Source organism: Nyctereutes procyonoides, unplaced genomic scaffold (assembly GCF_905146905.1).
Source record: "Nyctereutes procyonoides isolate TBG_1078 unplaced genomic scaffold, NYPRO_anot_genome, whole genome shotgun sequence".
NCBI classification, from domain to species: domain Eukaryota; kingdom Metazoa; phylum Chordata; class Mammalia; order Carnivora; family Canidae; genus Nyctereutes; species Nyctereutes procyonoides.
The window spans coordinates 3,397,700-3,422,386 of NW_026575036.1; the positions used below are offsets into that span (position 1 = coordinate 3,397,700).

The following is a 24,687-nucleotide window of genomic DNA, read 5'->3' on the forward strand; positions in this document are numbered from 1 at the left end:
TTTGACAAAATACAGCATCCATTCCTGATCAAAACTCTTCAGAGTGTAGGGATAGAGGGAACTTTCCTCGACATCTTAAAAGCCATCTACGAAAAGCCCACAACAAATATCATTCTCAACGGGGAAGCACTGGGAGCCTTTCCCCTAAGATCAGGAACAAGACAGGGATGTCCACTCTCACCACTGCTATTCAACATAGTATTGGAAGTCCTAGCCTCAGCAATCAGACAACAGAAAGACATTAAAGGCATTCAAATTGGCAAAGAAGAAGTCAAACTCTCCCTCTTCGCCGATGACATGATACTGCTACATAGAAAACCCAAAAGCCTCCACCCCAAGATTGCTAGAACTCATACAGCAATTTGGTAGCGTGGCAGGATACAAAATCAATGCCCAGAAATCAATGGCATTCCTATACACTAACAATGAGACTGAAGAAAGAGAAATTAAGGAGTCAATCCCATTTACAATTGCACCCAAAAGCATAAGATACCTAGGAATAAACCTAACCAAAGAGGTAAAGGATCTATACCCTAAAAACTATAGAACACTTCTGAAAGAAATTGAGGAAGACACAAAGAGATGGAAAAATATTCCATGCTCATGGATTGGCAGAATTAATATTGTGAAAATGTCAATGTTACCCAGGGCAATTTACACGTTCAATGCAATCCCTATCAAAATACCATGGACTTTCTTCAGAGACTTAGAACAAATTATTTTAAGATTTGTGTGGAATCAGAAAAGACCCCGAATAGCCAGGGGAATTTCAAAAAAGAAAACCATATCTGGGGGCATCACAATGCCAGATTTCAGGTTGTACTACAAAGCTGTGGTCATCAAGACAGTGTGGTACTGGCACAAAAACAGACACATAGATCAATGGAACAGAATAGAGAACCCAGAAGTGGACCCTGAACTTTGTGGTCAACTAATATTCGATAAAGGAGGAAAGACTATCCACTGGAAGAAAGACAGTCTCTTCAATAAATGGTGCTGGGAAAATTGGACATCACATGCAGAAGAATGAAACTAGACCACTCTCTTGCACCATACACAAAGATAAACTCAAAATGGATGAAAGATCTAAATGTGAGACAAGATTCCATCAAAATCTTAGAGGAGAACACAGGCAACACCCTTTTTGAACTTGGCCACAGTAACTTCTTGCAAGATACATCCACGAAAGCAAAAGAAACAAAAGCAAAAATGAACTATTGGGACTTCATCAAGATAAGAAGCTTTTGCACAGCAAAGGATACAGTCAACAAAACTCAAAGACAACCTACAGAATGGGAGAAGATATTTGCAAATAACATATCAGATAAAGGGCTAGTTTCCAAAATCTATAAAGAACTTATTAAACTCAACACCAAAGAAACAAACAATCCAATCATGAAATGGGCAAAAGACATGAAGAGAAATCTCACAGAGGAAGACATAGACATGGCCAACATGCACATGAGAAAATGCTCTGCATCACTTGCCATCAGGGAAATACAAATCAAAACCACAATGAGATACCACCTCACACCAGTGAGAATGGGGAAAATTAACAAGGCAGGAAACAACAAATGTTGGAGAGGATGCGGAGAAAAGGGAACCCTCTTACACTGTTGGTGGGAATGTGAACTGGTGCAGCCACTCTGGAAAACTGTGTGGAGGTTCCTCAAAGAATTAAAAATAGACCTGCCCTACGACCCAGCAATTGCACTGTTAGGGATTTACCCCAAAGATTCAGATGCAATGAAACGCCGGGACACCTGCACCCCGATGTTTCTAGCAGCCATGTCCACAATAGCCAAACTGTGGAAGGAGCCTCGGTGCCCATCAAAAGATGAATGGATAAAGAAGATGTGGTCTTATGTATACAATGGAATATTACTCAGCCATTAGAAACGACAAATACCCACCATTTGCTTCAACGTGGATGGAACTGGAGGGTATTATGCTGAGTGAAGTAAGTCAATCGGAGAAGGACAAACAGTGTGTGTTCTCATTCATTTGGGGAATATGAATAATAGTGAAAGGGAATATAAGGGAAGGGAGAAGAAATGTGTGGGAAATATCAGAAAGGGAGACAGAACATAAAGACTTCTAACTCTAGGAAATGAACTAGGGGTGGTGGAGGCGGGGAGGGCTGGGGGTGGGGGTGAATGGGTGACGGGCACTGAGGGGGACACTTGACGGGATGAGCACTGGGTGTTATTCTGTATGTTGGTAAATTGAACACCAATAAAAATTAATTTATTAACAAAAAAAATAAAAATAAAAAGACAATTCAATTAAAGAGAAAAAAACAAACAAAACAAAAACAAAATTTATCAATAACTCATTTTATCACCTACCTAAATTCTCTCCTTCTTGATTATAAATATATTTAGCATAATTAATTGCTTTAATTCTTAAAAGACTAATTTTTCACATGTATTTTCTGCAGAAAGCATCCAGAAGTAGCTATTTGACATCTCCCTATATTGAATTAAGTCCTCTAGGGTGGGATAGACAGGGAGCAGATATCATCTCACCTTGAAAATAGATTTGACATGAGTATAATTGCACGGAATATCTAATTTTTCAAGTAATCTGTGAGTTTTTTCTAGGTTAATTTTTCCACCTTTAAATTCATCCCGAATCATTGACAAAAACCATGTATAAAGCACAAAAAAAGAAGTTAAGGAAATTCTCACAGAAAATCATGAAGTACTTAAAATGCCTAAAGAAGTATTTTATTTCTCTTCAGTTTAACGTTTTTATTTTATTCTTAAAGGAGGGCCTATCTTGTGCTTAAGTAACAAGATAATTCTATGATAAATAATATTTAAAGCAAAACTAAGTAGGTACTATTCTGTATTAAAAGTATAAAAGAATTACAGGAAAAGAATAAAAATAAACATTTGAGAAATCAAGTTATTTGGGAAATGTAGTCTGTTTCCTGAAGAAATGGGCCTGGGGTCAGCTGGGCTTCCAGATCTCCCTGTCTCTTGACCTCTCTCAGCTTCACTTCCCTTGTCTGAAAAGTGGGCAAATTAATACTTAGGATGGTGGGGGCATCAAATGAGCTCTTAACATACTAGTATACCCAGTTTCTTCTATTCTGCTACTAAGTGTTCAATAAATAATAACCATGTCTGGTATAATTATTATCATCATGACATTAGTTAAATGTCAAGCTACGCACATGCCAAAAAAAAGTGCAACATTTTAAGTACCATCAAAAATGGTTAAAAATGCCATGCTGAGTGTATATTTGGTATGAAGCGAAAACTGAAATAAGTGAGCTTACTTCTTGTATACAGATAAACTATAAAAATTAGAACACTTCAATTTGAAAAACTACAGTTGAGAATTGATATGACAGTTTATAAAATCATGAAAGGTATAGGTAAAGAATGTTCAAAATCCCACTCAAATTCAGATTGTTAAAACAAAAAGGCCTTAAATATAATGGCTATGATTTAATATGGCAAAGCTCATGTTCTTATAAGAAAAACATAGGAAGCTCAGAAAAGCTTAGGATGGATGGAAGGAAGCAGTTTATACTTAAATGAGAGAGGCTTAACTTCAGAACTCTTCAAAAAGAATGAGAAGGGAATCAAGCAAAGGGGATAAATCAAGAAAAAGAAGAGGAAAGAGGAAGAGAAAGGACTTCTGAGTGGATATTTGTTCTCCATATTTTCATGACCTGCTCCGTTTCTCCTTGCTTAGAAGTCTCTCGCCATTATGTGTTGTCATGGGTTCCAAATATAGTTAAATCTGCCCTTTTGTTGTAAAGGAATTTCTTTATATTCATCAGCTGTTGCCTCTGCCCTTTTTCTAGAGAGAAAGCAGAAAATACAGAGTGGTTTGTGACTGTGTTCTTTGGAGATCGTTCACACTTCAATCCCACAGAAACCATACGCAAGGCTGGTCCCTGCACTTCACTGCTCTAGAACATCTCTAGCTTCTTGTTACATTTTGCCCATCTTCAAACCCTCCATGTTTATAAATGCACCATCCTCTGCTCTTTGGAATTTGTCTATCAACTGCCATCATATCTTGTTTTATTTTTACTATTTTGTTGACTCACCTCCCGCCGAAATTTTTCAACATAATGTGCTTCCAGTGGGTTTGGGGCAACTACCCTGAGGGCCTGAGAATAAATCAATGCCACTGTGCTCCCCACAGTGAAAGGGCTGCCAAACAGTCTCTAGAAACTCTGGGCTGCTTCTATAGATCCCTGGCAACATATAATGCACACAGAGACACACCACTTTTGAAGAAAGCTGTTCAGGAGGTTAAGTTCTTAAAATCTTCAAAATATATATAGCTGGTTGGCTGGGTACCACGCTGTCAGGTGACTGTCATGTTTTTCTTTGGATCTGAGCACCCATTGTGATATCATCGAAAGTTCCATGCTTCATAGAGAAAGCTTCTTTATGACTTCATCAGGAGACTCAGAGCTTGCCAGACAGCCTGTTTTCATGGTTAGACATAGTAATCTTAAGCTTGAATGTTTAACACCTTGATGGGAAAGGTGTCTCATGGAATGTTTTCTCATCCTTTGAACACTCTTAATTTCAGAAGCCTTGCTTCTGCTGCAACCAAACATGTCACTTAGTGTTCTGAGTAGGAAAGAGAAAGAAAGAGTAATTCGCAGACTGTTAATACAAGCTCCTCCAGGGGAATTTGTAAATGCTTTTGATGATCTCTGTCTGCTTATCCGTGATGAAAAACTCATGCACCATCAAGGTGAGTGTGCAGGCCACCAACACTGCCAAAAATACTCTGTACCACTCTGCATCGATGGAAATCCAGTACTCTTATCTCACCACAACGTAGTGGGTGACTACCGATTTTTTGACTATCAAAGCAAACTTTCTTTCAAATTCGACCTGCTTCAAAACCAGCTAAGAGACATCCAAAGTCACGGTATCATTCGGAATGAGACAGAATACCTGAGAAATGTTGTTCTGTGCGCCTTAAAACTGTATGTGAATGACCACTATCCAACAGGAAATTGCAATGTGCTGAGAAAATCGGTGAAAAATAAGGAGTTCTTGATAGCCTGCATTGAGGATCACAGCTATGAAACAAGAGATTGCTGGAATGGCCTTTGGAAATCTAAGTGGATTTTCCAAATAAATCCATTTCTAACCCAAGTAACAGGAAGAATTTTTGTGCAAGCTCATTTCTTCAGGGCTGTCAACCTTCATATTGAAATCTCCAAGGACCTGAAAGAAAGCTTGGAAGTAGTTAACCAAGCTCAACTGGCTTTAAATTTTGCGAGGCTTGTGGAAGAGCAAGAGAATATATTTCAAGCTGCAGTCTTAGAAGAATTACAGGAGTTATCGAACGAAGTCCTGAGAAAAATTCTACGAAGAGATCTTCCAGTGACCCGCACTCTTATTGACTGGCAAAGGATACTCTCTGACTTGAATCTGGTGATGTATCCTAAATTAGGATATGTCATTTATTCAAGAAGTGTGTTATGCAACTGGATAATATAAAGGATTGCTCCTGGTAATTGTCTTGACCTGATGTAGTTGTGTTTCTGGGAGGGTGTTGTGTTGGGATTTTCCTAAAGTTGAAAAGCCACTGGAGATGCCTATCATATGACAAATGCAAATTTAAATTAGGGAAAGGTGTAACAAATAATTTTACTCAGGGAATATTAACCAATAAGGGAAGAAAATGACGATTTAAATGTGTTTCATGGTAGTAACCATCACAAAGCCATGTTTATTAGAACCTAAAACAACTTGATAGAATGTGGCACTCAGAAGTACTATAAAGGTGGCTAGGGTATGTATGTGGTGTGTGTGTGTGTGTGTGTGTGTGTGTGTGTGTGTGTGTGTGTGTTTGTAGGAAGGACCTTTGACTTTCATTGTAACTGGAGAAGGTATGCAGATGAAAGTCACTCTGCAAGTGAATTATATGCAAGTGACACTCTGCAAGTGATACTTGCATATAATTCAATTGAGTCCTACCCCAACCCTGAGATAGTGGATTTCACTAAGTGATGTTAGTGTTGGATATTCCATGAAACCAAAAGATATCAAAAATCTACCTCAGATGAAGAACTATTAGTAAACTTGAATCCACTGCCATCATGCCTTTCCCTGTCCTCCAAGAATCGGAATTACTCAAATCTCTGGGCTTTTCTGATAACTAACATGATCTTTGAAAAATCAACTCAAAAAGCCTGACCTCTCAAGCTTATATAGTCAGGATCTTGTGAAATCATCACTATAAACATTTATGAGTGTTTATTTCATGCCAGGCCCTGTGCTAAGTGATTTGCACACAATTTTTCATGATTAGGCTGGCACTAGTAGTAAGTTCATTTTGTGTGAGAAAAAAAATCTAAGATTTCAAGTTGTTTAATTCATCTAGGCACATAGTAAGTGACAAGTGTGTCTGACTCTGCTTTTAACCTCTAGAGTAGGACTGCTCTCCATGGAGGCTTGTTTCATTAAGAATTGTGAACTCTACAGTGATTTAGGCAAGTATTTCACCCAAAAGACACTTCCATAGGAACTGAAATGGGTGGACTGCTGTTTTCTAGCCAAGACTACTATTCACTTACCTTCTCACTATTCCTAGCAAGGTTACTGACCACTTGCCTCTGGTCTCAAAGTCCAAATCTAAACCTCTCCAATAAGATTGCGGTAGAGCAGTAGATAGGCCCCATCCCCTTATTCTGACTTACTGGTAGGCAAAATACTCTGTATTTTGGATCCATGCTGTTGAGAAAATATCTTATTCTGCCTTAGAAACATTGGAGCAGACAATATTGGAATTCCTAAATCTCAAACCTTTCTACCTCAACTGGTGGTTCTTGGAGAATCTCAGGAGAATTACCTAGAACATATCTTTAAAAATACAACTTCCCAGTACCCATCTTCAGATTCAGATTTTGTAGGTTCAGAAATCTCCATGTTAGGCAATTATCAGAGATTACTCTGTTGCAAGGGATCCCAGGACCAAATTTTAAGAAATATTGGTCCAGTTATAAAGTGACATATCTTATGCTTTATTTACTTAATTAAAATCATTCCTTATAAAACTACTGTCAAATGAAGGTCATGTCTGCTACTTTACTGGATTCACCATGCACAGACTAACGACATGACTTCATCTGTTATAAAAGTTAAGGAAAACCTTTCTAAAGAAAAGTAGCAAAGACAATTGCTCTCATTGTACTAAAACATACCTATCTGACAAATTACTTAGCAAAAATTTAAATTGATATTATGGTTATATATGTAAGTGTTGATTTGCCAGAACATTCCAGAATAGGACTTAATGGTTTATGGAACAATCACAGAAGCATTTAGCTCCCCCTGAAACATGGGGTTTTTAAAATAATATTTATTTGTATGTCTGGATATAAAAAGTCACATGTATAAATCATAAAAAATGCTTGAGGTATAAAGCATTTTGGCCTTTCCTCCGCCCCCCCCCATTTAATTTTATGGAATTGTTTTAAATATTAAGAATTTATGACATATAAAAAATTTTATCCTGTTCTTTTTCTATAACCTCCTATATCATATAGTCCCAAGTCATTAAAATTCCTTGAGCACATAATTTTAATTATTTACATGATATTCATACTGTTCATGCACCATAACAAGACAACTATTTCTCTATTCATACATAATTTAAATTTTTAGCATTTTATATCTGTTATTAATTGGGCCATTGTGAACATTTCTATGCATAAACCTATGCCACGTTGTGGATTATGTCCCTTAAGATAAATTCTCTAAAATTGCATATTGAAAAGATATGAACATATTAATGATTTCAATACATATTGCCAAGTTGCTTTCCAGAAAAATTTAACAATTTATAATCCCATCATAAGAGAATATCTAGCTCCCATCAAATGTTTTCTTTGATATGCAACAGACCTTAAAAGAATATAAATGAATTAAAAAGGTGTTCACTAACTTATGGTATATTATACCAAAAACTTCCCCAGACTGATTTTATTTGGTAGTGATTTTCTTTGTGTGGAGCTGGCATAGCCAGAAAAATTTACTACTACTCCTCTCTGTACCTTTATCACACATGTATACACACACACAAACACACAAATACCCCCCTATACTTAAACCTATTCTCTAGCAGTATACATATATACACACACATGACCAGGCATATACACACATAGACAAAAAATGCTTCAGATCCTGAGGACTCAATGCATCATCTTTTAATATTCCGGTGTTTTCTCCTCCCCATCCCTCCCAACTGGAATATAAGCTCCTTAAGAATGGGGACCTTGTCTATCTCAAGGGTCTGGCTCATTACTGACTGTTATTTGGTAGGCACTCAATGAATGAATGAATGAATAAACAAATGAATAAGGGTAACAAAAACATGAAACATGCTAAGTTTAGTTGGCCTTAAGATTTTGTAAGACATCAATTCTTGTTGTCCCTTTAGGAACTGTATATTCCTTTGCAGACTTCCCCCAAGCTGATGTTTGACCCTTCATTCTAAGGCAAGTGATTGTATTTTGAAGCTGCCATTGGCTGCCTACGACTCTGATGAAAACTTTTGCTCTTTTCCGAGTCCAAATGGACAGAGATTTCTTCTCCAACAAGTTTAAGGAAATCAAATTCTTTAAAAGTCATGTATCTTTCCATTTTACATGATCCTCTGTCAAAGACCTTTGTGCCCTTCCTCTTAGGGTCTGGTCCAGAGAGCTACCCAATGGATATATTGGCTATATCATGTTCTACTCAAACAGAGATTCAGGAGGGGCATTGATCCTTCAAATCCACCCCAACCCCCCACCCCACATCCCCACCCCATCAGACTGAGTCTCTGCTATTCTGGGACGTGCCCTAGACTTAGGCATGCATTGAGACTAAAGCAGGCTTCAGCTTTATTTTTTTTTTGTTGGGACTTTGATCACAGTATACAAAACCCAGCAACTCCTTTCTACTTATCATTCAGATCTTCAGTAATCAAATAGAGTTCCTTCTGGGTGCTGCATATTTATGAAGGTCCCATAGTTGATTAGAGTTTAGTGGATCAATATGAAAAGTACTTTCAGGTGCTTGGGTGACTCAGTCAAGTGTTTGCCTTTGGCTCAGGTCATGACCTTGGGGTCCTGGGATGGAGCCCTGAGTCGGACTCCCTGCACAGCCTGCTTCTCCCTCTCCTCCTGCCCAACCCCTTGTGCTCTTTCCCTCTCTCTTCTCTCAAATAAATAAAATCTTTAATTAAAAGAAAAAAAGGAAAGGAAAGTACTCTCAGGTCACTGCCACCCAACCAATTTTTTATTTATCTCACCTTCTCTTCAATCTCCTCATCATGACACATCTCAGATCCTGACCCTTTTACTTGGATAATTTCAGCAGTTTCTTAGGCTATCGTACCATTGTTAAGGAATGGGTTCTTAGTCTACTACTTCCTATATTCTAGTGAAAACTATCTCAACTCCACATCAGTCTCTGGCCTCCCTTCTGATAAGCAGTCAACTTAGTCTTTTCTATTAATCCCTATAGCCTTCTTGACATGCTTTTGAATTTCTCTACTCTGATTAAGCTCTGCTCTGCATCATTCCTTTGCTTACTAGATGGCTCTGTCCCTTTACTAAGAAGACATGTGGTTTCAAAAAGAGCTTATAGGGGGATCCCTGGGTGGTGCAGTGGTTTGGCGCCTGCCTTTGGCCGCGGGCACGATCCTGGAGACCCGGGATTGAGTCCCACGTCGGGCTCCTGGTGCATGGAGCCTGCTTCTCCCTCTGCCTGTGTCTCTACCCCTCTCTCTCTGTATGACTATCATAAATAAATAAAAAAATTTAAAAAAATATTAAAAAAAAAAAAAACAAAAAGAGCTTACACAGCTTCCTTTCTCTACTCTTAAAAATATACTTATTTTCTTCTCCTTCCAAGTAGTTTCCAGAGTGTACATTCCTTTCTTTTTTTTTTTTAAAGATTTTATTTATTCATGAGAGACACAGAGAGAGAGAGAGAGAGAGGCAGAGACACAGACAGAGGGAGAAGCAGGCTCCATGCAGGGAGCCCAATGTGGGATCCAATGTGGGACCCAATCCCATGACTCCAGGATCACGCCCTGAGCTGAAGGCAGAGGCTTAACCGCTGAGCCACCCAGGCATCCCTATACATTCCTTCCTAAGACTAACTCTTCTCCTGTAGATGTGATCCTAAATCCTTGATCTTTGGTTATCCAGGCTCTTAATTCTTGAGCTACCTTTTTGGTTCTTAGTTCCTCAATCTCCCCATCCCATCATGGCTCCTCTCCTCCACCAGCAAGCAGACTCAATTCCAACTAGCCTAAAAAATTTTTCCTATAAGTTTCTCAGATACCTTCACAATGAAACTTGTCAAAAGATTATCCTACTCTTAATTTTTTTCTGCATCCTTACCACTTAAGGAATGGATTTAATTAAGAGACTGCTATGCTCTAGGCATTCTACTGGCAATTTCATCTGCCTCATTGATTCCTTATAAGAATCATACAAGTGGGAATTATTTTTTACAGCCTAGAAAACTAAGAATGTTCTTAAGTAGCTTTGCCAAATTGACACAGCTGGTAAGGGACAGAACTGGGATTCCAAATCAGGTCTGTCACACTTCAAAACTCCTGCTCTTTATACCATATCATGCTGCCCTAACTCTGCACTTTCTGGCTGCCAGGCTAATAGTCTAAGAAAAAGCCATTCTCAAAAGTATTCAATATCATAATTGTTTATTCCAATTGCCTCTTGTCAGTTATAATCATGGGAGCATGACTATTTCTTAATCCAGAAAAACATTTAATTCCTCAGTTGTACTTGCATTTTAGTCTCCCCCTCCTCTAATTCCTTTCATTTCTCCTCTTCTACTGTACCCCACAAACACAAGCAATTCTCCAGACTTTAGTTTTCCATTTTCTTCTTTACACATTATCACCTTCAATCAATAAGATCTTGAGCAACCAGCCCATTCTTCACAATATGTATCACAATATTCATCAAGTACAACAGGACTGGAGAAAACTCCAGTACTCACAATCCATGGCCTATTACTAAGTAGTTCTTCCAAACAGTGTTTCTAATAGCATATGGATCTTTTTTTTCTCTTCCCTCTTGGCTTCAAAACTCATTGCTCATTTTTGTCACTAAGCACTGTATTTATTGTGAAAGCCAACCTTGACCACACTCTGCCAGAATGGCTTTGCATAAACATATCTCCCAGTTTTACTTTGACCTCCAAGAATATCCCATGTTGGCACTGTTTCTCCTCTATGTTTCTCCTCTGTCCATTCCCTCTGCCCCTCTCATCCCACATCCATCCAATCCCAGTTTGCCTATGCTCTATAAATGAAAACAAGGCATCTACTAAATAATAAAACAGATAACTCTAATGAACCTGACTTTGGGCTTCATTTCCAATTTTATCTACAAGTCCTACCTTATAGTGTCAAAATCATTGTTTCTTTCCTCTCCTCTCTCTTTCCTGCTCCTCTCTCCTTCAAGAAACAAATCATTGTTTCTTTCCTGCTCCTCTCTTTTTCCTGCTCTCAGCAGCACTATCTTGCCAATAACTCAAGGTCAAAATTTCAGGCATTCTTAACTTCTTTACTATTTCCTAAAATTTAATTAGTCATTGAATCTTTTTATGTCCATCCCTGAAAGTACTTTTCTTATTTATTCCCTCTCTCAATCCATAATCTCTCTTATTTCTCACTTATCAAGTTTTCTAACAGGTTTGCCTTCTTTTCTTTTCTTTTCTTTTCTTTTTTTTATCTCCAATCTATTCTATGAAGTTCTGCCAAATTAATTTTCATAAACCTCAACTGATTACTCACAGTTGTTACTTACAATCTTCATCAAACACCATTAAAAGATACCTATTAACTAGGGGATATATTTCATTTTCTGGCTTAGGGTTCCAAGGTTCTCATGATCTAAGTGCCCCTTTCTCTTCCATGGACCTTGTATGGCTAAGCTAAACTTAACCACTTCTTCCAAGAACCCTCTCTTAGAAGCTTCACCAGAAGTACTTGCTACATTTCCTAAATGTGAACACATTTTATCTAATTCTGCCTTGGTACTTGTCTACTCTAAATTTAATATCAGATGTGTTTGTTCTGTTTTTCTTAATAGACTAAAATGAGAGATTTTTGTTTCTTTTATATACAGTGCAGTAGAAATCTATGAAACTTTGAATCAGAATATCTAAGTTCAAGTCTTGATTTTACCAATTATTACTTTTGTGACATCAAATAATGTCACAAAATAAAATAAAATACATGACTTCTTTGATAGTTTTTCCATTTGCTAAGTGAAAGTTGAATGCATCCTTAGCATTATGTTTTACACCTACTGTGTGGGCAATAAATGATTGGAGAAGAAATAAATGTTCAAGAAAAGAAAGAGCATCAATCCCACCAAATTCTCCACCTTTTAGAAACTGTAATTTACAAACGCCTTTGAGTTGCAAGTATAGTTTTGCATTTGAAGGATCTTTCATAGTGTCTGGCACATGATAAGAATACAATTCCCATACTATGTTTCCCTGATAATTCATTATTGATGTTATATTATATGCCATATGCCATGTGGACATAGATACCTTAAGGAGGCCCCAGGGACGAGATTTGCTTTACAAATTTAACCAGTGCGTGCCCCAACAAAAAACAGATGACAAATACAAACTGGATTGTTCAAAGAAAATATGGTGAAGGGATTATCCACACAGGGGAATATAGAGGAAAGCAAAATAACATTAAAGTCATTCACAGGGACCCCTGGGTGGCTCAGCGGTTGAGCATCTGCCTTCAGGTCAGGTCATGATCCTGGAGTTCTAGGATTGAGTTCTGCCACAGAGTCCCCATGGGGAGCCTACTTCTCCCTCTGCCTATGTCTCTGATTCTCACTCTGTGTCTCTCATGAATAAAAAAAGAAAATCTTTTTAAAAATAAAATAAATAAAGCCATTCACATATTTAGGGGAAGGTTATTAGGAAATGCCCACTAACCTGGAGGGAAGGGTCAATATAATGAGCCACAAGAAGGAGGGCTGTAACCATCTGTGAAGGGACATTGTCAGAGTGAGGAGGCCTCTGAGAAAGAGACATCTCAGGAAGAGACCCCTCAAAAAGGGAGGAAGGGTACAAGTGCCCTCCTTTTTTTTTTTTTTTTTACCTCCAGCTTCTGTCAGAGCTCCCCATTGTCAAAACCGATCAAAAGTCAGAGGGCAAGGGACTCTGTTAATATGGACCATGTATATCAGCCTCCTAAAACCAATAGTAGAATGGGGAAGGAAAGAAGATAGATTTAGATGAAGGATACCAGACACACATTCATTTATCTGAATGTGATTTCTGACACTTTATAGGGTTTTTATTTTAATAAGATGAACATCTGGCATTTACTAAGTATATTTTGTCCTTTTGTTCATTTAGAAATGCCATTAGTTTAAATAAATAAATATATTTTATAGAGCTACATAAAAGATGTGTTTGGAAGGATTTCAAGTAATTTTTCTGAATATTTTAGTCCGTTTTAACTGCCTTGAAAAGAACAACCAGGTTATAAATGCAACAGCTTTCCTGAATTAACTTTATGGCATAAATATAATGCTTATCATACTCTTCTTATCTCCCTAGTCACTTTTTATTCTCATTTTAGAATATGTAAAGTGCCCTCACTCTGCAAGCACCATGTTCATGTTCCAAACTCATACAAATAAAAAAGAATTTATTGTCTGAATAGGATTTACTAATTGGACAGATTTATTTTTTCATTCCTTAGGAATGTGATCTGTGACCCTAATAGCATGCAAATGCAGCCCTCAGTTCAGAGACAGTCAAAGCCTGAGATGGAAGAAAGAGAAAATTCCATAAACATTATATGTGTTTTTACCAGAGATACCCGAACAGTATCATAATGTTTTTTAATGAGTATCTCTCATGTTCACTTCAGGACTTCTTTCCCCACCTCATCTTTGAATCAACAATCTTCAATCAACAGCTCAAAATCTTGTGGAATTTTAAAAAATATAGGATTTATAAAACATAAAAATAAAGGAAAATCAGGGCTCTTTTGCAAAATTATTATCAGAGCGTAACAAATACCTAAAGTTTAAGAAGGCTTATAGAGTCTTTCTGGAATTAAATCAGCTATGTCTCCACTGGTGATCATATGTCAGACTGATCTGTTCAGATTTCTAGAAATACTTGAGGAGTAGGAGTAACCTGATCTCTAACGGCTAGACCTCAAGAAATAGAAAAGGAAAATTTGGTGACAGTGGCTTTTTATGATTATGTGGTACCATTCAGTACATTTTTTTTGGAACTGAATTGACTCCCAGCACACATCTATTTATGAGGAATTTATGGAAAATTTGAGTTAACCTGCATTAACTTACTTAGGTTGGGCCAAGATACACTTGTAACCCACTTGCCAATATTCACTGTGTTTGTTTTACCTGAGAACACCTCACATCAAACACTTCAAGACCTAGTAGAACAATCTGACGTTGCTACCAACCCACTCATACATGAGTTGCAGCTTCCTCCTAAGGGACTGGAATCCCAGGAGCCTCCCTTATGCTACCACAAATTTATTTAGCTCACTCCCAAAATTATTTTCAAAATATTTTCAATATAACTAACTCTGCTTCCCTTTTAACTTCTTATTAATCAATTTCTCCTTTAAATTAATTTTCTAAAATAATTTTTTACAAATATGCTCTGAGGAAAAGGATTCTATCTTATTTACTTTGGTGATCCCATTACTGAGTCTGGAGCATAATGAGTGTGGTAGATATTTGTTGAATATGAAATGAAGAGTTAGATGGATAACTGCATTAAAGGGAAAAAATTAAATCTACTACTGTTTCTTTTACCTTCTTCTTTTGTTTTCATTTTTTTCTTGTTATTCATTTATCTTATTACATTTTATTCTTTTATTTTTTCAATTCTAGTATAATTAACATACAGTATTATATTAGTTTCAGGCAATGATTCAACAATCCTACTACCATTCCCTTTAAATAGATACTTTTTCCACTAAACATTTTAATTTCTAAAGCATTAAGAGGTGAATGCCAATCTGAGAATGTAAGCACAAAAGATGTCCTAATCTTTAATGTCCATTCCATGGACAAACAAGTTCAAAATGCTATATGTGCTCCTACTTGGATTCTCAAAGTACATTAGCACATTAAAGGCTTTGAGACAGTATGTTACTTAAAAAAAATAATTTAGTTGAGTGTTACCTGGAAGTCATCTGTGATTCTTCCCTTTTCTGCTCACCACTCACATCTAATCTATCTGTAAGGTCTGTGAGTTTGACCTCCAAAAGAATATCTGCCCACCTCCCTCCATCACTGTTGCCATCACTCCAGTCCAGGGCACATCCTATCACCAAAGAGCACTGCAATGTCCTCCTAATTGATGTCACTGCTTCCACTTTTAGTTTCTCAAAACCATTTCAACAAAGTAACCAAAATGAGCTTAAAAAAATTTTAACCCTCTGCTTACTGAAGCATACCAACATGTTTAATGTTCTTAAAATCTAATCTTAAGTATATTGGCTTATAGGGTCTTAGGGCCTCTGGCCTAAGCCTCACACTCAAACTGATCAACCACCAACCCTGACTACTCTTAAATCCACTTAGACTTTCTTTTATGCCTTTTCCTTACTGGCATGAGGGCCTTTATACTTTTAAAGTTTCCTCTCCCTGAAAACTTACACTCTTTAGCTCTTCTCATTACCAATTACTCTTCAGCCTTCAAGTCTCAGCTCAAACACTCTTTCCTTCTTTCTTTTCTTAATTGAAGTACAGATAACACACAATGTTACTTTAGGTTCAGGTGTACAACAAAGTGATTCAACAAGTCTTTGCATCATGCTATGCTCACCACAAGCACAGCTACCATCTGTCACCATACAACCTGTTACAATACCCACCACATCGCCAACTGTTGTTTCCTTCATAGCACTCTCAATCATTTAAACTTTTAAAAATTCTGCCCTGGAATACAAACCCCATAAGGGCAACAACCTTGTTTTTCTTGCTCACTGAATATCCTTGGAACCTAAATAATGCCCAGAACATGAGAGGGAATAAGTATTTGCTGAACAAATATGTTTGTGCATGGGACCCTCTTTCAAGTAAAACTTACTAACGTTCCACACAACGCATTTTGGGAAAGTCAAATGTAGGCTGTCAAGTTACCATTTTACATAAGAAGTCTGTGTATAGCTACAGAGAATTAAGATTTCTATCCACATACAAAAGCTTTTTAATTCTCATGTAGAAATACAACACGTGCTCAAAAATCCATTATACAGTATATGTCAATACAATTAGGTGACAGTATACATCTACTGTGTTAATATATTTTCATTAGCCATTATGTGTTCTACTTTCTATAAAGAATTCTCCTTTTCTTTGAATATTTCTTTACAGTTGATTCCATCCTTGTCTTGAAAAACTCATGTTCAAGTCTTCTTCAAGCCCTTAAAAAGCTTGGAAATAGTTTGAAGAACTTCATAGTTTCTTTATTGTTTTGGTTTTGGTGTTGACTAAGACAACCATCATACAGCTTTATTTTTTCATTCATTGATTGGGAAATTGAAATGAGGCCCTAAGAATTTGTGTGTTTTTTTTTCAAATTAACGCTATAGTCCTGATCCAGTTTATAGTCACATTTTGTTCTAGTTTCTCTATTATTCCTAAATCCACAAAGCAAAATTAAAAGAGTATATATGAGAGGCTGGACCCAAACCATGAGCTTAAGCTTAAGCTTAAACCTCAGGAAGGATGTTTGGGAAGACCCACTCCCACCTCCATTGCAATGGAGCAGTCTTATTATTTGTTCATGCTGACAGAAGTGGGACTAGAGGACAATTTTATTTCCCCTTTACCTTCTAATAATTGGAAGGGATTTGTCCTAACAAAGAAAGTCTTAACAACTCCATTGCCGTTTACATGGCCAATCTCCCTATAAGTGGATGGTATCAAAAAAGGAAATAATCTACAATCTCCTACTAAGTCAAATTAACACTAATGCTCATAACTTTTAACAGGTCTTTTAACATTATCTTCATGTGGTTGATGAATGGCACAATTATACAGCCCTTAAGCGGGAACCTAAAATGGAGAGAAGTAAATCTTATCTTTCTTCTGATAACATGCACACAGTTTGACACAAGAAGTGAACTGGAAGAAGACAGCAATCCTAACAGAAAAAATGGGCAAAGTAAATAGGTAATTCACAGAGTAGGCAATCCAAAACGCCTCTGACAAGAGCACATGCAAATTAAGCAACCATTAGTTTCATGTTACACTTATTTAAAAGGCAAAAAATAGACACTAGTTTAAGTAAGTTATGATAAAGACGTGCATTTGTGTACACATACATGTGTGCATACATGTGTGTAAGTACATGTGTATGTGTGCATGTGCATGTGTAGGAATTTTCATGTGACACTGATGGGAGGTTAAGCAAAAGCTGCTGTTCTTTAAGAGCAATCTGCCACTATTTAGTCAAATGAAACATATGCATACCCTATGACTTAGCAATTCCTGGGTGTAGTTCCTTCCAAAATTCTCACACTTGTCTGAAAGGAAACATGTACAAGGATGTTCATTGCAGCATTGTTTGTGGTGGCAGGAAGTTCATAGCAACTTAGAAGTTCACCACCAATGAATTAAAGGGTAAAGGTGTAACAGCATACCAAGGAGTACCATGGACAGCTGGAAATAACAGAACAAATGTACATAGAAGAGTAGGAGTGGATCTTAAAAACATGCTGTTGGATAACAAAGAGTAAGACACAATGTCTATCACAATAACAATTGCATAAACTAAAAATAGATGTTCAGAAGTAAAACACATTTTTCAAGAACACACTTAGAAAAAAAAACCCACATCGAGTGTATTAGAATGATTTCCAACACAGGACAGATAAAAAGCAATGGGGAATAAAATCAATAGATAACATGGGTTAATTAAAACAAAACAAAACAAAAGCAAAAGAAAAGAACCAAGGAAATAAATGAAAAAACAATAAACCATAAGGAAACAACTAAAGCACAAAAAGAGGAAAGTGAAGAGAAAATAAACAGAAGTAAAAACACTTTCACTCATTTAGAAGCAGCATGAAAACGTTAAGCCCCCAAAGATGAACTGAAATATCCTCCAGTAGCGCCCCCATCCCCCCTTACTCCTCTAGGGTTAAAAGGCACTGTGCTTCATTGCCAGCTCATGTCATCATGAAAGATGAGCAGTAGTAAGACTGGAGCTGAGAAATGGGTGAGGCTGTGCTCTGCATCAAGGCAGCAGTGCCCCTCATGTGTCTGAGGTTGAGCTCCTCATGATAAGAACAAAGTGAAATTGGCAGTGAACTCTATCTCTGGTTTTGCGTCCAGATGATTGGAAGGTGAGTTTGGCTTCGTAGTTGCCAAACTGGCACTAAGGCATTGTTCAGAAGAGAGCAAGAGTACAGGATTCGTGCCCGGCATAGAGTTCCCACCAGGAAATTGGAAAGTCAGTGTATTTCTTACCAGCTCAGAAGGTTATGAAAGTCTGACCACAAAAATATAGCATGACTTTCCTGTGACTTGCACAAAATTGTAACAAATTTCTGTTTAATAAAACTGCTTTGCAAAGTACATAAATTACCTGCATCTCTGGTTTCTCACGTTCTGATCCTCAATAGTATTCATTTCTATCTTGTTGCCTCACCTATTTCCTGATGGTGAAGAAAATTTGCAGAAAGAAGTTGCTGAACTATTCACTTTTAAATTTTTACTTATTATAGTTCAATGAGTATGTCAGAAAAAGCAAAACCACAAAGATAAAATCCATTTATCTTTAAGCAGAGTGTTGCATTCAGAGGAATTTAGCTGTAAAATTATTAGTGATATTTTTCCGGGAAATGACAGTATAACAGAAAATGAGTTGACACTTTTCAAATAGGTATTGCAGACGCTTGGTGCCCTTCCACACAATCACATGTATTCTCGGGATGCCCTGGAGTTTCTGGCACAAAGAACAGACAGCGCAAGACTTGATATTAGACAGTCAATTTACAACTATCCCAAGATATGTGATTCTGGGGAATACAGTGCATTTCCAAAGTAATTACCATACAGTAGAAAATATTATGGGAATCCCTATAGCTAAGCTCAAAATATATACGTTAACATTTTAAAAATATTACTAAAATGTGTCTCTTGCACACTAAAGCCAAAAGGTGTTTGGAATGACTACAGTTGAGAAAGTATCTTATGGAGTCAATAGAATGCAAGAGATTCTCTTCCAACCCATCTGCCATGGCCATCTATCAAATCCAGAGTTAGAAATATATGTATGTTATCCAGCAAGTAAAACTATTCCCCTCTTCTGCATTCCCCCCTTATTAGCCTCTCTTGGGAAAGCAACCATGGAGAAGACTCACACGATGCCAACATTAAACTCTTTCCAAAGATCTACAGAACATGGGAATATCTAAATCAAGATGAATTCATCTACTGTTGGTGAAACAAAATATAAACCATTGTTTGTAAAGCATTGGATTTATGACATATATTTAATTTAGTTTTCATCAATTTATTCTACAAGTCATTGTTCTGAAAATACTACTGTACCAGGACCTGTGGAATTAGATAGGTAACATGAGTGATGATCGTTGTTCTCCAAAATCTTGACGTTGCAATGCTGAGGAAACAGGAATAATTGTATGTTATATAATTAGTGTCCTTATAGAGAATGATAGCTATTAGTATTTAATGATGAAACTTCAAGTTTTCCACCATTTGGAGATGATAATTTTAACAGAGATTGTTATTGAGAAATTGATACCTTTGCTCTTTGCTCTTATAGACCCAAACAATAAAAAGAATGAGAAAGTAATATTTTTTTTTATGAGACAGAGTTTTGAATTCTGGAATCCCTTGTCCTAAAAGTAACAGGGTTTTTTGGGTTGTTTTTGTTTTTATTTTTTGTTTTTTGTTTTTCTGATTCAGATCTAGAGAAAGTGAATTAAGTTGGTTTATCCCTGAGTGGCAAGAGATGGTAGGTTTTGTATTTTGAAGGTAGAGACAAGTGAGGCTAAATGAAAGTCTGGCAGAAATATACTATTTCCCACACATGGCAAGAAGTGTCAGGAACACTAGCAGGGTTGCTTATGCAAACAAAGGAGGAATTACTCCCAACACCAACTATGTGATTGAAATCGGACATTCTACTTTTCTTGTATTCGGGTGTCAAGAATCCATTTCTATCCATTTCATGAAAATAAGGTCTAACTTATGAGAAATATGAATTTGAAAAGACCTTTCCAATGAATTATTCTCTGATCTGCTGAACAGCTTATTTTCTATTTTTCAGTCTTAGGAAAAGCAAGAATATTCCCTCATTCAGTTATACTTATTAAGCCCATTCTTCATACAAACCTGTGTTAGGCACAGGAAACACAAGAAAAAATAGGACACTTTTCTTGTTTCTGAGTAGGTCCCACCTGAGTCAGAGGTACTGGCATTTAAAGAACTAAGTAAATAATAAACAGAATCATAAACTATGCACTGGGAGAGAACAGATGAGAGTAGCAAATTTTCCCGGGGAAGTGAAGGAAGGCTTGGATTGTGGATGCTGCCACCACCCCAACCAGGGCACACAACACCCCCACACCAGAATTGGAGCATGGACTGATGCCAGGAGACCCCACCTCCGAGCCCATCCTCCTCGCACCAATTCAGGACAACTCTGCATCCTTATACACAGTCTGTGAGCCAGATTTGCTTTGCTGAACCCTGTTCCAACCAAAACTGCTTCCTTGCCTGCTTCCCACAGTTGATTCCAAAGAGACTTCCCAGTAAACATCCTGCAAGCAAACCTTTGTCTCAGTTTGCTTTCTGGAAAGCCTATGATGATTTGACAAAGGAAGTGATTGAGACTCAAATGTTTACCAAGAGTTTGCTAGACAAAGGTGGTGACAATATAGATTCTACCTAAGCTATTTTTCTGTGGTCCTAGAAAGTAAAGATGGTTCATCCTCCCAACTTTTTGTTTTCCAAACCCCTCACCCTGTTGTATTCCAGGAAAGGGCTTACTACAAAGAACCACATTTTCAAGCTTGACTTAGAAAACACTCTTCCTTCTCCTGACTCCCATAAGCGTATCAGATGATTTCCTTATTTATACAGAACAAGGCCAAACACCTACCCTCAAAATTCTCATTTTTGTCTCATAAATTATTGGCTAAACTGTTTGTAACCTCAAAGCTAGACTGACAAAAAATAAACTTTGCTTCTTCATCTGACTTCTTTTTATTACAAAGACCAATCCCACCTATAAAATTACTCCACCTGTAACTTTTCTATTCTCTGCAAAATCTAAGGCAAAACCACTCTGCCGAGACCTGATCCTCAGATCTGGGGTGTTTTCCTTTTGCAATATTCTAAAGTCAATCTTCCTACATGTCTGGGTTTCTCGCCTTTGACAGTGAGATGACAGCAGGCACAAGAAACATAATGAACAAAGGCACCAAAGTATGAAAGGACCTGGTATTGTCCAAGAGACACTGGGAATTTGAGGTGGCAGGAATGTAGATTTGTGGTCAGGGCCAGGGTGGATAGCAATCAGCTAGGATAGACTGAAGCACCTTGCACGTTAAACCAAGCATTTCATCCTTAATGTGGGAATTCCAAAGGCCTTTTTTACAGTCCTTCCTGAAGGTAAAGGGTTTTGGCCACTAGCCAGGGGAGAATAGTTCCTGAAAAGACCAAAAGGCTTTAGAAGTTGTCATCAAGGGAGCATGTCATCAAGAAAACAAGGTCTTCAGCTCACAAATCTTTAAAATCCTCAAGAGTTTTGTAAAACTATATATCCACCTGTATATTTATAAGTTACACTCATGACTTTTCATAAAAAGTTTAAACAGTTGCATGTAACTTCAAATATATTGTAAATATTGACTTTTTTTTTTTTTAGCTTTATTTTTTTTTATAAATTAATTTTTATTGGTGTTCAATTTACCAACATACAGAATAACACCCAGTGCTCATCCCGTCAAGTGTCCCCCTCCGTGCCCGTCACCCATTCACCCCCACCCCCCGCCCTCCTCCCCTTCCACCACCCCTAGTTCGTTTCCCAGAGTTAGGAGTCTTTATGTTCTGTGTCCCTTTCTGATATCTCCCACACATTTCTTCTCCCTTCCCTTATATTCCCCTTCACTATTATTCAGATTTCTCTTCATGTCTTTTGCCCATTTCATGATTGGATTGTTTGTTTCTTTGGTGTTGAGTTTAATAAGTTCTTTATAGATTTTGGAAACTAGCCCTTTATCTGATATGTTATTTGCAAATATCTTCTCCCATTCTGTAGGTTGTCTTTGAGTTTTGTTGACTGTATCCTTAGCTGTGCAAAAGCTTCTTATCTTGATGAAGTCCCAATAGTTCATTTTTGCTTTTGTTTCTTTTGTTTTCGTGGATGTATCTTGCAAGAAGTTACTGTGGCCAAGTTCAAAAAGGGTGTTGCCTGTGTTCTCCTCTAGGATTTTGATGGAGTCTTGTCTCACATTTAAATCTTTCATCCATTTTGAGTTTATCTTTGTGTATGGTGCAAGAGAGTGGTCTAGTTTCATTCTTCTGCATGTGGATGTCCAGTTTTCCCAGCACCATTTATTTGCAAATAACATATCAGATAAAGGGCTAGTTTCCAAAATCTATAAAGAACTTATTAAACTCAACACCAAAGAAACAAACAATCCAATCATGAAATGGGCAAAAGACATGAAGAGAAATCTCACAGAGGAAGACATAGACATGGCCAACATGCACATGAGAAAATGCTCTGCATCACTTGCCATCAGGGAAATACAAATCAAAACCACAATGAGATACCACCTCACACCAGTGAGAATGGGGAAAATTAATAAGGCAGGAAACAACAAATGTTGGAGAGGATGTGGAGAAAAGGGAACCCTCTTACACTGTTGGTGGGAATGTGAACTGGTGCAGCCACTCTGGAAAACTGCGTGGAGGTTCCTCAAAGAATTAAAAATAGACCTGCCCTATGACCCAGCAATTGCACTGTTAGGGATTTACCCCGAAGATTCAGATGCAATGAAACGCCGGGGCACCTGCACCCCGATGTTTCTAGCAGCCATGTCCACAATAGCCAAACTGTGGAAGGAGCCTCGGTGTCCATCGAAAGATGAATGGATAAAGAAGATGTGGTTTATGTATACAATGGAATATTACTCAGCCATTAGAAACAACAAATACCCACCATTTGCTTCAACGTGGATGGAACTGGAGGGTATTATGCTGAGTGAAGTAAGTCAATCGGAGAAGGACAAACAGTGTAAATATTGACTTTTTGAAACAAAATCTTTATATCAAGTTTTTTTAAAGTATTCAGTAGAATCTAAATACTCTGGATTTATCTAAAAGGTAAGTGAACAAACACTCGGCTAATTTTATATAGTTTCTTTATCTTTTTGAACTTTCACATTTCATTTCACCAACATATTTTAAACTAATGTAATATATTTTTATGCTAGAAAGGCTTTTACTTGAAGTCTTTTACATCAGGAAGTATAATATATCTTTCTTACAAAAATCTGTATATAATTTTTCCTGTGTCCATAGACTCTATAAGTTTCTTTAATTTCTTCTATAAATAATTATTCAAAAGCATAAATATATTACAAATGAATTATTAATATTTAAGGAAAAAAATAAAATTTATTGGAAATTCACCTCATAATGATATGGATCAAGCTAATTTATCTCCAATTAGTTTATATATCTATGAATGAATATTACTTATTGGTAGAAAGAGAGTTCAGCACAAAATCTATTTTTATTTCATAAGTATAAACAATGAGCAAACAATCAGATAAATAATAGGAGTGAAAGAGTTTTTTTCTAACAATGAACAATACCACTCTATTCTTTAAGCTGTTCTGAATTTTATAGCAAAATCACACAATAATCTATTATCAAAAATATTTTAATACTGTATCAATTCATAACTTGTCAAGTAGCCCTTCTGTTATTTTAAAAGCAATGAATTCAAAACCAACTTATTTACAAGGACTTTATTGTAGGCACTGAAGCTTTCAGTTTTCTTGGAGGAACACAGAGGCTTTACCAAGACTCATCCAATGACTAACCTTATGTTGTAACTCTTTCACTTAAAGGTATTTTATTAATTCAATAAACTCACATAGGGAGAGGAAAAACAAAATATTAAATTCAATACATCTTTGTTAGTGCAACAATCTTTTTCAACAGTATTATTCTATCAAAGTCTGGGAGCTACAGAGTTAACTCATTTCATTAATGGAAAATGTCTAGCATACAACCTAATTAGTAAAACAAGCCCTCCTTGTCAAACCAATGAGCCAAATCAGGAAAAAAAAAATCTGACTTCAAGTTTTCACTTCCAATAAAAGTGTTATTACATATTTTTTAGAAATACAAAATTTCTGTGAAATTAATTAGGAATCAGATCTTATAACAGAGATTAAGACTAGATATTTTCCATATTCTAGTAAATTGAAAGCATGATAATATGCCATTTCTATTTCTTAATTTATAAGCCTGTTATGTAAAAATTCATGAGTTATTTAGAAATGAGAAGTATGATATCAGGTATAGGATTCCTTTGGTAAATGTGTACTTCTGGTATATAATTGAATAAAGCCTGTATACAA

At 36.8% G+C, this 24,687-nt stretch overlaps 2 protein-coding genes across 2 annotated transcripts in view; one reads left to right on the forward strand and one right to left on the reverse strand.

Moving 5' to 3' along the window:
• Positions 1–24,687, reverse strand: part of PLCZ1 (phospholipase C zeta 1) — a 148,574-nt gene that overhangs the window by 51,249 nt on the left and 72,638 nt on the right. The window lies entirely within an intron of this gene.
• Positions 4,590–5,489, forward strand: CAPZA3 (capping actin protein of muscle Z-line subunit alpha 3). Its single transcript, XM_055318729.1, has one exon. The coding sequence runs from the start codon at positions 4,590–4,592 to the stop codon at positions 5,487–5,489; it is 900 nt and encodes a 299-aa protein (XP_055174704.1).